Below are 11,877 nucleotides of genomic sequence, written 5' to 3'. Positions count from 1 at the left end.
AGTGGTGGCCAGGCCAAGCAGAGTTCTATATGGCCCTGATGGAGTATCTTACTCTGCAGCAATTGGGCATGATGGCCTCAGCACAGTCGAGTAGTAAAGCAACTGGACACCTTAAGGTCTTCTGGGAAATTGAGCTTCTTATTGGGCCCTCAGGTCCTTGTCCTGGAACTAGAAGCAGTCTGCTAGTACAGGGTGGTAGACCAAAGAACCTTTGTGTTGCATTTGGACACTTCATTTGTCGGGAACAACGACTCCAAAGTGGCTGTATCCTCCCTTCGCGACAGGAGTCACAGAATGAAAGGTTCTGCGTGTCCTGGTCCAACCTGTCAGGTGTCTGGGAAGTGGGGGGGCATAACAAGATCTTGTGGTAAACGTAAAAGTGTCTGGAGTTCAGTTTGAGAGTGATGGAATGGACAATGCTGCACCCCAGGAACCACCAACAATTTCTAGGAACAATTATTTACTTGTCATAAAGGGCCAGTACACTCCAAGGCTTTGCCATGGAGAAGCATGTTGCCTTACTTGTAGCTCTTTATCTGATGAGATTACTTTCTAAGTTGGGGCCCTAAAGGACGTATTTTCTGACTGTGAAACTGACTTAATGTAGATAAATATAACTTTAATTTGTGACGCGTGCAGATTTACTTACACGTTCTCCACTTTGCACCATCCTCAGACAATGGGCAATTGGAGTGTTTCAATGTGAGGCTTTAGAAAATTAGAACAGCCCATAGGACCGGAGATATTCATTTTTGTCATTTCATTTGTAGGTCATGTTACAGAAAGAGTGGGATTCAAACCATTGGGGCTTCTTTTTCACTCCCTCCCTCCTTGAAGTCCATCAAACAAGAAAATATGGACTAAGTCCTAGGCCTCCTGAAAAAGTAAACCAAGCTCATCACAATGGTGAAGGTAGATCTGGGAGAGGTGTGGCACAGCCGCCAGGGCAGCTGACTCCAGAGCTCATGTTTCAATCCTTGGAGCCGGCAGCAGCTCAGCTTAGCACCATGTGACTCTGGGTAATAGCTCACTTAAACCTCCCATCGGCCCCCAGCGCCTTGAGACCCTTATGGGTGAGTAGTTTGCGCTTTACGAATACCGGGTTTAGATCTACAGGCCAGCAACGAGATCAGCAACAATGGTCTATGAGCAGACCACAATACTAACTGCATACTAAAATGCTGAAGGCGTCCTGATCATTGAGTTGAATAAGCATAGGGCTTCAGAGGACAAGTGAGGAGGTACAGACAATAGCAAATCAACAAAAGGAGAGGTAGGGAGAGTACTAAACACTCTTAGTCCCCATTGTAACTGGAAAAAACAACAAAAGATTATTATTTATATACACAAGTAAGGGAGCACAAGAAACCTACAAAGCCCATTAGGTTTGTTATGAAAGCCCTCACTCACCAACCTGGTCGGTGACCTGCTTCATCATCGGGCCCCACTGGGTGTGACCGAATGTCACCCCAGTGTGCTGCAAAGCCAGATTTGCTGCGGAGCTGGTAATGTGAAGATGTGAGGGCTATGTGGTGAATTATGTGAACAGAGTGAGGTGGTGAGTTAAAATTGCCTTGTATGTATCAAAAATTGATTTAATGTATGATCATCAAGGGCAAGGTTAAAAAATGTGTTGGTAAGCAAGGCCAACTAAGTTGGATGGTCTGCTTCCAATAACATTAGGTGAGAAAGTGGTTGGTCAACATGTTTCAGCCGGTATTGGTATAATTAACCTGGCATTCGTCAGGACCTAGAGTGAATAAACCCCGGCGGTATGGGCACGCTAAGGCCCACCCTACCAAAGGACTTGAAAGTGAAAAAGGTGTCTGTGAAGTGCAACAAAAAAGGGGGGCTCACCGACCAAAAAAGGGCGGGACGCACACACCCTCTTGGTCTCTAAATCAGAGACAAAAATTAAGTGCACTTCAAAAGGGATGAACTTTCACCCCATAGACCGCGGGAGGGGGGGGACGGCGTATTTGGCACATCGCCCACGACGCCAGCCACCCGAAGGTACACCTGGTCAGCCCTCAGAACCGGGTCTCGAGGTACAAACAATATCATGAAAACATTAGTAATGGTAACTACTTAGTTGACATAGGAACCTCCGCAGAACTGGTGTATTTCATGTGTACTGACTCAAGCTATACCACCATACTGTGGTTGCGCCCTTGTTGCTGCTGATACCAGGAACGGGAGGAAAGTGAGCTTCTCTCTGCCTTCTTCATGGACAGGAAAACACAGATCAGTGGAGAGAATACAACACTTCTTTCTTCACACACATGAGCAGAAGGAACCTTATAGAAAATACCCGAGACAATTTCCTCTTGTGACACGTTTGTTCCCTGATACTCACTCAAAATACGAGTGTATTTCATGTCTTCCCAATCTAGGAATAAGACTCTCAAAAACAAATGGACTAACACATTATAATAAGTTTAAAAGGTACTTTGTTACCTACACTCAAGTCATCCTGACATTGCCTTAATTGAAGAGACACACTTTCAATAAACAAAAATAGACCAATTGAAAAGCAACTGCATGGAAGAATTCTATTTCCCAGTTGGAATCCACCTCGATCAAATGCTGTGGAGTAGTTATATGGTTCCACAAGTCTCTGCAATTCAACATCTTGAAAACCTGGACTGACCCACCAGGTTGAGGTGTATTTGTGAAAATAGTCACGCTTGGGCCCAAATTAATTGTAAGGTCTGATCATGATCCTATTACCTAAGAGCAGGAACTGGGACATGCAGCACCATCAAGGACGCAAGAGAGGATTAATATTACCAGATTTAGATGCCCAAAATTAAACAGCTGCTCTGAGAAAACATCTGCGGACATTTCTTGACCACAATACCCACTCACAGACCCATACAGCCACTCACACACCAACTCACAGACCCAAACACCCACTCACACATCCGTACAGCCACTCATACACCCAATCACAGGCCCATATAGCCACTCACAGACAAATACAGCCACTCACAGACCAACATAAACACTTATGCACCCACTCACACACCCATACAGCCACTCACACAGCCACTCCCAGACCCACACAGCCACTCACACAGCCACACTAGCACTCACCCACACACTGCCACTCACACACCCACACATCAATAGAAGCACTGATATACCCACTCAAACAACCATGCAGTCTCTCATACCTACTCACACACCTACTCACAGACCTATACAGCGACTCACACATCCACTCACTGAGCCATACAACCATTCACTCCCACTCACACACCCATACAGTCACTGATACATCCACTCAGAGATGCAGCGAACCAGTAACACATTCAATCACAGACCCATTCAGGCACTCACACACCAAGTCAGACATGCAGGCAACCACTCTCACATCTATTTACACACTCATACAGCAAGTCACAAACCCAGTCACACATCCATATAGCCACTCACGCACCCAGTCATTGATACATCTAATCAGACACCCTGAGAACCACTCACACACCCCCTCACAGACCCACACAGATATTCATACACCCACTCACAGACATATACAGCCACTCAAACACCCACTCACACTCAGATAACAACTCACACACAGACTCACACACCCATACAGCTACCTATACACCCACTCACACAACCACTCACCAATACAGTCACTGACACATCCACTCAGAGAACCACTCACACATTTAATCACAGACCCACAGATTCTCACACAACCATTCAGAGATCACAAAAACCACTCACACGCCCATTTACACACTCATACAGCCACTCACACACCTAGTCACACATCCATATAGCCACTCACACACCCATACAGTCACTTATACATATTCTCAGAGGCACAGAGAACCACTCACACACCCACACATGAACTCACACACCCACACAACCACTCACACACCCATACAGCCACTAACACACCCATGCACAGACCCATAGAGCTTCTCACTCTCTCTCACATACAGCCACTCACATGCCCACTGTATTAAATGTGTTGTTCTTTTGAGTGAGTTATTTTGGGTGGGAACTGATTCAAAGATCTTTCACAAATTTTTGATTTGCTGCTTTGCGTCGAATGTGTGTTTTTGGTTTGGTGGATCCAAGTGAGAATTTTTTTTAAAGGGATTTGAAAACAAAATGAACCAGAGTTTTTCAAAAGGGTTGATTCTGAAATCAGCCTATGTGTTTATATTGTGTAGATGAAAATTACACATAGAACCAGATGCAGTCCTTCAAGTTGTTGAGGAACACCCTATTGCCTCCGTCTGTGAAATGGACTTGGTCTTTTTAATATATTCCGTCCGTATTGATGCTCAAGTTGCTGTGGTATATAGAGCCCCTGTGGTGGTCTTGGTGGAATGCAGGAACAATTTATTGACATGTTTCTTGGATTTCTCTATCTGTGGACAGAATTCGGTTGAACACTGCCACTTCTGTCTTTGGCTAATGCTGGAGAAAACCAAGGCACTAAGTGGAAAAAGAGACATTAATTTACCAAAGGTATCCTTCATTAGGAATGCCAGTCCTACCTTAATAATTGTGCCTAAGTCATTGCCAAAACGGTGCACATTCATGAGGTCTGGATGTTGGCAAACCACAATGCTTTCAACCAAAGACGCAATAGATGCCTTTAACCCTCTCTGGCCAACCCAAGAAATGACTACATTAGTAAAACCTGGATCCCTGTCAATGCAACTATTTCTAGCACTCTCTTTGGCACACAAGCCTATGGTCCAATATCCAGACTCTGATCCTTTTGGAGATAAGCGGTAGTATGACTTAGGAGAAGACTGCAGCAGAATGAGGCTGTTTTGTAGATGAAAAGCAATTAAAGTGGAGGACATCACCTAAAATACAAAAGAACATATTTAATTGGATGGTGAGATGCGCAGGGAACTAAAATTATGTATTTGTTTAAGGGAAAAGTAACTAACTCTGTGATTGGCTTTGAAAAAATAAAAAAAAAGCTATGTTGTTTGAGATATGCTTGAAATTGCAAACAGTCAACCACACCTACTACAGTTTAATTTGAAGCTAGTCTGTTTCTCAGAGAAAGCTATTGTGAACTTTTGACTTACTGGTTGGCAGAGGCTGTTGAAAAAAGGTTACTATGGAAACAGAGCCAAAACAGTGTGTGGGGAGGAAGAAAAGACACTGCAGCAGGACACTTAAAGGCAGACTGGTGTGCAAAAAGTGGGAAGTAAGGAGTGTATTTCTTCAAACTGAGAATATTAAAAAATGAATTATAAATCAAAAGCATCAAGAGTAGATTGGTGAATTGTTTTCATGGATTACGTTTGGATCCGACAATCTGTTACAGATTTACACAGGGGTCACACTCAGCGGAGCAATGGATCCGTGGATCTACCCAAAACCATTACCAAATTGGGCTTATTTACAGGAGTCTTAGAAAGAGAAAGAGAAAACAATACTGACCATTTAGAAGGCATATAACAAAAGAAAAGGATGAAAGGAGGCTCATGATTTGGTAAGTATAGTAGTACCAGTGAGAGCAAAGAGGGTAGCCATTATTGGTACTTTTGCACTCAAGAGTGGAAAAGCATTGCTATATTTCTGATTTGAGATTTGCACAAAAAAAGAGGTATTAAGTGATATCAATAGAAGAGTTGTTGAAGAGCAAAGAGATTTCACAGATATGGGACCAGTTTCGGGGTATTACCCCTCGTCAGCCAGGCTAACTTGAATCCGGTGGCACAGTGAGAAAGGGGCTATTAATATTACTAAATCAATGGATGATGGAAGTACATTTCCAATCTCATTATCGGGGTTATGATATTTACTATAACAGCCATTCATTGCCTAGTCCTGTCATTGCCTTGTATTGAGCACTTTAATATCTGGGATTTAAAGCTAGATATTTCAATACTATAACAATAGACATAGAGTTTAGTAATGTCAGAAGCTAAAGATTGGCTTCTCTGCTGTTCATCACCCCATATGTGGAAGCTCTTTTCAGTTGTGGTTAAGATGTGAGATAGTGGCTAATAAACTGCAGCTTTGGAAATAAGGTATATCCAGATTATGAAATGGGAGAGTAATATTTATTGAAGAACAAACTGTATAAAAATATTATTTACATATCCCCTCCATTTACAATAACACATTTTAGTCACCTAGCATGCCACCAAGCAAAGCCATAAATACATATCCATGAATAATTCATTATTTTTCAATTAGGGAAGTATATACATAGTTTAACATCTTTAAAGATGGGGATGCTGAGAATGGCTAACAGCAATTAGTTGCATTATTGTCTTTAGGTTCTTAAAACATCAAGGGATTAATAAATAGGTTCTCATAATGCCTTAAATAAGGGTGGAAGGAATCCGTAACGAGAAGGAAGCCAAGAACACAACACAAGAGAACCTGAAGGATTAAAGAAGACAATGGCAGAGAAAAGCGACACAAGATGCAGCTCTCCTCCTGCCTGGAGTGCAGCAGGGGCTGCACCGTTATAACTGGGGTGATCGGTGGGTCAGCAGGCCAGTGAGTGCTGTCAGCAGGGGGATCATGCTGAGCTTTTAACAGAAGAAGATCTGAGCAATGGTCATAAGAAACCCACTGCTCTTTCTGCATTGCAGTTTGTGGTTTTCTCCAGACTGCTGTGAGCAGACGTACAGTGGTGCACACTGAGATTATTGTGCATGCCTAAAAAGGTAGGCTAGGACGCCACTATCCAGCCATGCATGCTGTACCAGATCCCAGTTTCCAATCTCAGTCCACATCCTTCTCCAGAAGTACCACTGTGAGCCAACCATTTGTTTCCATCTGAGGCTTTGGGAGAGAAGTGCCACAGAAGAGGTGTCATGCACAACTGAGCTCCAGCAATGCTTTCTTCTTCATCCATGCTAGTAGAGCATCATTGCACTGAACTGTTTGTGACTGGTAAATCCTTGGCTTGGTAGTGGAAGGAGGGAGAGTTGGTGGTCATATGCAGGCTCTTGCTCTTAATCAGCCAGTACAGCCTAGAGGATTGGGCACAGGTGGCCAATGAACCATTCCTTTCATTTGGCTAATGGCCCCTATGCCAATGCAAACTTGTGAGAAGATCCACTTGGACAACTCCTTCTAGAAGCCTGACTCAATAAAGCAGAGCAGGCTAGCAACATTCATATGTTCCTCCTCCTGGGCACTGAGGTGGTGCTCCTCATCAGCATCCAGAGTCCTCTTGCTCGGGTAAGTGACTGTCTTTCCCAACTTCCTGCTGTCCATGGCTCTCTTGGACAGGATTCCCATGACGGATGCACATTGTTCTCTCATCTTCCTCCTCCGGTGGCTCCCTATTTAAATCCTGTATTCGGATAAGGAAGGATTAGTACAAAGGTTAGATCTCAGCAACAACTAGGAGGGGAGTGAGCAAAGTTCTACAACTAAATTTGGAAACAACAGAACAATGGAAAGGAGATTACTGAAAAATGGCATTGCTTCAGAAATGATAAAGCATGGAGTCATAAGATGTGAGAGTTGAATCACAGAGAAAAGTGTTGTTTCACAGGAAACAGGACGGATTCATAGAAAACGGAGTGTAGCGTCACAAAAAACAGCGCAATGCCCATATCCAAATATGACACAATAGAAAGTGAGGGAGTGGATAAATGTAAAGGCAAGGTTTTCAGGGGAAGTGCCATGTAGTTAGCAGCGAAACGGTGTACAGGAAAAAGAGCAAAGTACCACAGGGAAGAAGCACTGCAAAGCCAATGGGTATGGGTTTAATGTACTAATGCTTTAGGCATTGGCACATTAAAGTGAGGCACATGAGAGGGATCGAACAGAAGTGAAGAAAGTTGGCTATAGTTGTAAATAGGGCTCCCAGTTTTCCGTTTTTGCTGATTTTTACGGATAAATACAGACAGAACTTTTTTTTGCTGTCTGTATATATTTTTAAATACAGAAAAATACTGAAAATATGTCTTCTTTGGATGTTTTTTTCTACTGTCAATCATGAGTGCCAGGCCAGTAGGTGCACAGATTGAGAGGTAGGGGAGATGAAAAAAGACAATAGATTTCCTTATTAAGCTTAATTAAGTGCAGATCTGCAGGTATTGATGCTATTCTACAAAGCAAGTGTTTTCAGATAACGCTATTGCACAGTATACTGCTGAAACCTTGGGCATTCAAATGCGAGTATACATTTATCAGTCAAATAAAGGAGGAAAAATACCCATGGCATCTTCATTTATACAGAAAACACAAAATAGAAATGGATAAATACAGACAAAATTTGCTAAAAATAAATATGGATAAATACAGACGAAAATGTAGAAAAAATAAATACCATAAAACCGGGGGCCCTAGTTGTAAAGTAGTCCCTCATGCAGATCAATGCAAACACTTGAGTGGCGGAAAAAGATACACTCAATCATATTAGGTAGGAGAGGAATACTCTAGTGACCTCGCCCAAGATGTGAATGACAAAGTATCAAGCCAATTGGGGAAAGAGGCTGGTCAAAAAAATCCAATGGTTGATAGGGGTGGAGTCAAAGCCAGCTTTAAATATATTGTAAACGAAAGCTGTACTTCACAACTGAACTGTCAAAAGCCTGACCTAAACAATCACAGACAAATTCAAAGGACCAAGGGTAAAATGAACACTAGAAATAGGGCAGTGCCACAAGAAAAAGGTTTATGAGACACAAGACAAGATAAAAGGTGACAAAAAAAGAGCAGCGACATAAAGAAAGAGCACAGAGTCACAGAGGAAAAGGCACAAGGTCAACAGGAAAGGGTATTATCACAGGGGAGAGGGCACAAGGCAGGAGGAAATAGAGCATCCCAAGTAAAGGGGTGCAAGCTAAGGAAATAACAGCACAGAGTCACTGAACAAGGGAACTAGGTAAAGAGGAACAGCACAGCCTCCCAGGAAAAAGAGCACTTGGTCCAGAGGACATAGTACAGTATCACAGCAAAATATGCTCAAGGTCAATGGGAAATAATACAGCATATGGTGCAAGGTCAACAGAGCTAAAAGCAAAAAGGAAAGACTTGGGGTTACAACTTGCAGGGTCACAGTAACATAAAGAGAAGAGGTAATGGGCTATGAAATAGAGGATATCAAATCAATATTTACCTGACGAATCTCCGGCACTGTCTCATTCGGCGTCTCCTGTGTAATATGAAGATAGTCACAGAATTACGAAGGGTCTTGAGTAAGGGACAGAACAGAGGCACTGTTCACGGGTAAACAAGCTGAGCTCACAGGACAGAAAGCTGTGTGCACAGAAGTAAGGGGGCAGGCAAGAAATCAGAAAGGCCACAGGTGAAAGAGATCTCACCAGAGAGTCTGAGGGGTCACAGGAGAGAAAGCAGAGATCAAACAAGAGTGAGCTGGCTCACAGGATAGAGAGGATGGTAGAGATATGGAGCAAGAGAAAGCATGAGCAAAGAAACAGGAAGCTACCAGAGATAAAGTAAAGTTTCAAAAAAGAGAAAGCCAGGGGTTAGAGCATGGAATGTAGCGGCTTAAGGGCAGAAATCAAGGGGTCACAGGAACAGAAGCATTGGCAAAGCCAGCGGGTTTGTTGTTGTCTGCCTGTCTTTTGGCGTTGTCAATGCTTGTTTGTTTTTGTCATGGTTTTGCAAAACTTTATTATTGGGGATGTTGCTGATCTAAAAAAAAAAAATGGCTAAAAGCTAAAATATGTTTTACGTCTCAAAAAACACATATTGCCATAGTAGTCCCAGGCTCCTAAGGGAAATACTTTGTGTGTGGAAGCGCTCCTTGTGAGGGGGCAAAATGCCAGCGCGCACAGAAAACTTAGCCAATGGCGGAAGTGGGCGGACCCACTGCCCCATACTGTATGTTGTAGTAGGCGGATACAAAAATGTGAATAACAGTTGCAGACCAAGGGATGAATTGGGCTGACTGAAAGAACCTGTAAGTATAATTTACATATACATTTAATAAAATCAAAAGTTAACACCAGAGCTAAGGCCTAAAAACAAAGGATAAGAAGAGGAAAAAGAAGAGCTTACGTGGCAGAAAGAAAAGGAGTCATGGGAGAAAACAACAAGGGCAACAGGGGATGAAGCAAGGGTCAGTAGATAAGTAAAGAAGTCACTGGGAAGACAACAGGAGCATTGTATAAAATCAAGCATGGACTTGTGAAAGTATGAGCATGTCTCCAACAGAGAGCTGTAATTACAGCCGGGAAAGGAGGGGTCTAAAGAGAGTGGAGAGTGATGAAAGAGAAAGTAAGGTGGGGCAACAGAGAGATCAAACGTCATAAGACAGAGAGAGAACCAAAAAAAAGCAAAGTAAATTATTATTATTTTTTTTTAAGGCATTCCATTGGTGGATTAAAGGTGTTTGCTTGCCTCACTCCATATATTTTGATGCAATTCCAGATTTACTTAGGGTAATAAGCCTGGGATTGAGGCAAAATGGTATGCCTTCCCACCAGAGGCGTACCAAGGGGACATATCTTCATGTCTCCTAGTTAGTTCCTCTTTCTACATTTGCTGAATTCTGCAGCAGTCATAGAAAGGGGAAATGCCTCCTATTCTGCACAAAAACAATCCTGCCTGTAATGCAGGCCCCCTTGCACCATGGTGTATAGGTGCCTGCGGTGGCGCTAGGCAGGTCTCAGTGCGACAGCGCAGGGAGAAAGAAGGAATGCATTATATCCTAATAGATATTGCACATTCCTACTCTCTCCCCATCACGCAGCGCAGTGCATAAAGTTGTCTTGCTGCATTGTGCTGCGTGATATTTTGACAAATCTGCAACACAATCCCTACCGGATACAGAGGGATAGAGTAAGTAAAGGAGGAACAGACAACAAATCAGGAAGAGCCTGAAGAATGACCCTAAAGCCAGGTAAAGTATGAATGCAAAAGGATGAGTGTCAGCATGTAATTACACTAGTTGAGGTCGCAAGTGTCTGAGTCCCCTCTGACGTCTGGATTACGAGCACACGGATTTCAGGAGATCACAAATCTCTCTTGGGAACATACATACTGTCCTCTTCCGAAGATAAGACAAAGTGAGGCCAACCAAGTGCCTTGAACCTGATTCACAATGAGCCGGCTTTGGAAATCAGTAGGCAGAAAAACTGATTTTTGTCATCTATGATTAAGTGATGCTGAACATAGCTGGGGAGGCACAAAGCGAAGTGAATGCCTTAGTTACTGAGGTTTAAAGAGGTGAGTGGTCTAAAGGCTACAGTGGTCGACCCCAAACCTGGGGAACCAGATTCAAGTCTCGGCAGGGATGCTCAACATCCTGTGATTCTGGGCAAATCACTTAATCTCCGCAAAATGAATATGTCCATCTGTAACGCAACCGGTGCTCATGTACAGTGCTCCAATACCTTCTGGCTGAGTTTAAGCTATATAGAACAATTTTTTTGAAAAGAGGGCACCCATGATTCTTGCTGCTATTGGTCAGACTAACGATAGGGCAAAAAAGAGGAAGAGAATTTAACAATCGGGTTATAAAAGGGAGCAAGGCCAAGGATGTACAGCACCTTCCTTCACCAAGTGAATCTAAGCTGCTTATGTTATGTTATGTTATGTTATGTTATGTTATGTTATGTTATGTTATGTTATGTTATGTTATGTTATGTTATGTTATGTTAAAAAGGATTTCTAAAGCGCGCAGCTACTCAAAAGAGTGTCCCAGCACTTAAAGACAGAGGCAGGCCCAGAGCAGGCGGAGACAAGGAAAACAGAAAAAAGAAAACCAGATAGACAAAGTAAAAATTTGTTTATTTGCTGAAACAGCCAGGTTTTCAGTTGTTTCCGGAAGGCAAGCAGATTAGTGACCTGTCTAAGTGAGAGGGCAGCTTATTCCACAGTCCAGCCACTAGCACTTAAAAGGAGTGACCGCCTCTGCAGGCTGTAAGATGTTTAGGGGTGATC

The 11,877-nt window shown here is 42.9% G+C and overlaps 1 protein-coding gene across 1 annotated transcript in view; it reads right to left on the bottom strand.

Annotated features, from left to right (window-relative positions):
• Window positions 1–6,045: 6,045 nt before the first annotated feature.
• The window catches only part of CD40 (CD40 molecule), a 141,704-nt gene continuing 135,872 nt past the window's right edge, over window positions 6,046–11,877 (bottom strand). The window contains exons 9-10 of the mRNA XM_086932546.1: window positions 9,086–9,121; window positions 6,046–7,309 (exon numbers count right to left, since the gene is read on the bottom strand). Coding sequence (XP_086788672.1) covers window positions 7,169–7,309; window positions 9,086–9,121 — 177 coding nt within the window. The 3' untranslated portion in view covers window positions 6,046–7,168. The remainder of the gene's footprint in view (window positions 7,310–9,085; window positions 9,122–11,877) is intronic.

This window comes from Lissotriton vulgaris, chromosome 7 (genome assembly GCF_964263255.1).
Source record: "Lissotriton vulgaris chromosome 7, aLisVul1.2, whole genome shotgun sequence".
NCBI classification, from domain to species: domain Eukaryota; kingdom Metazoa; phylum Chordata; class Amphibia; order Caudata; family Salamandridae; genus Lissotriton; species Lissotriton vulgaris.
This window is presented reverse-complemented; position numbering and strand designations above follow the sequence as displayed.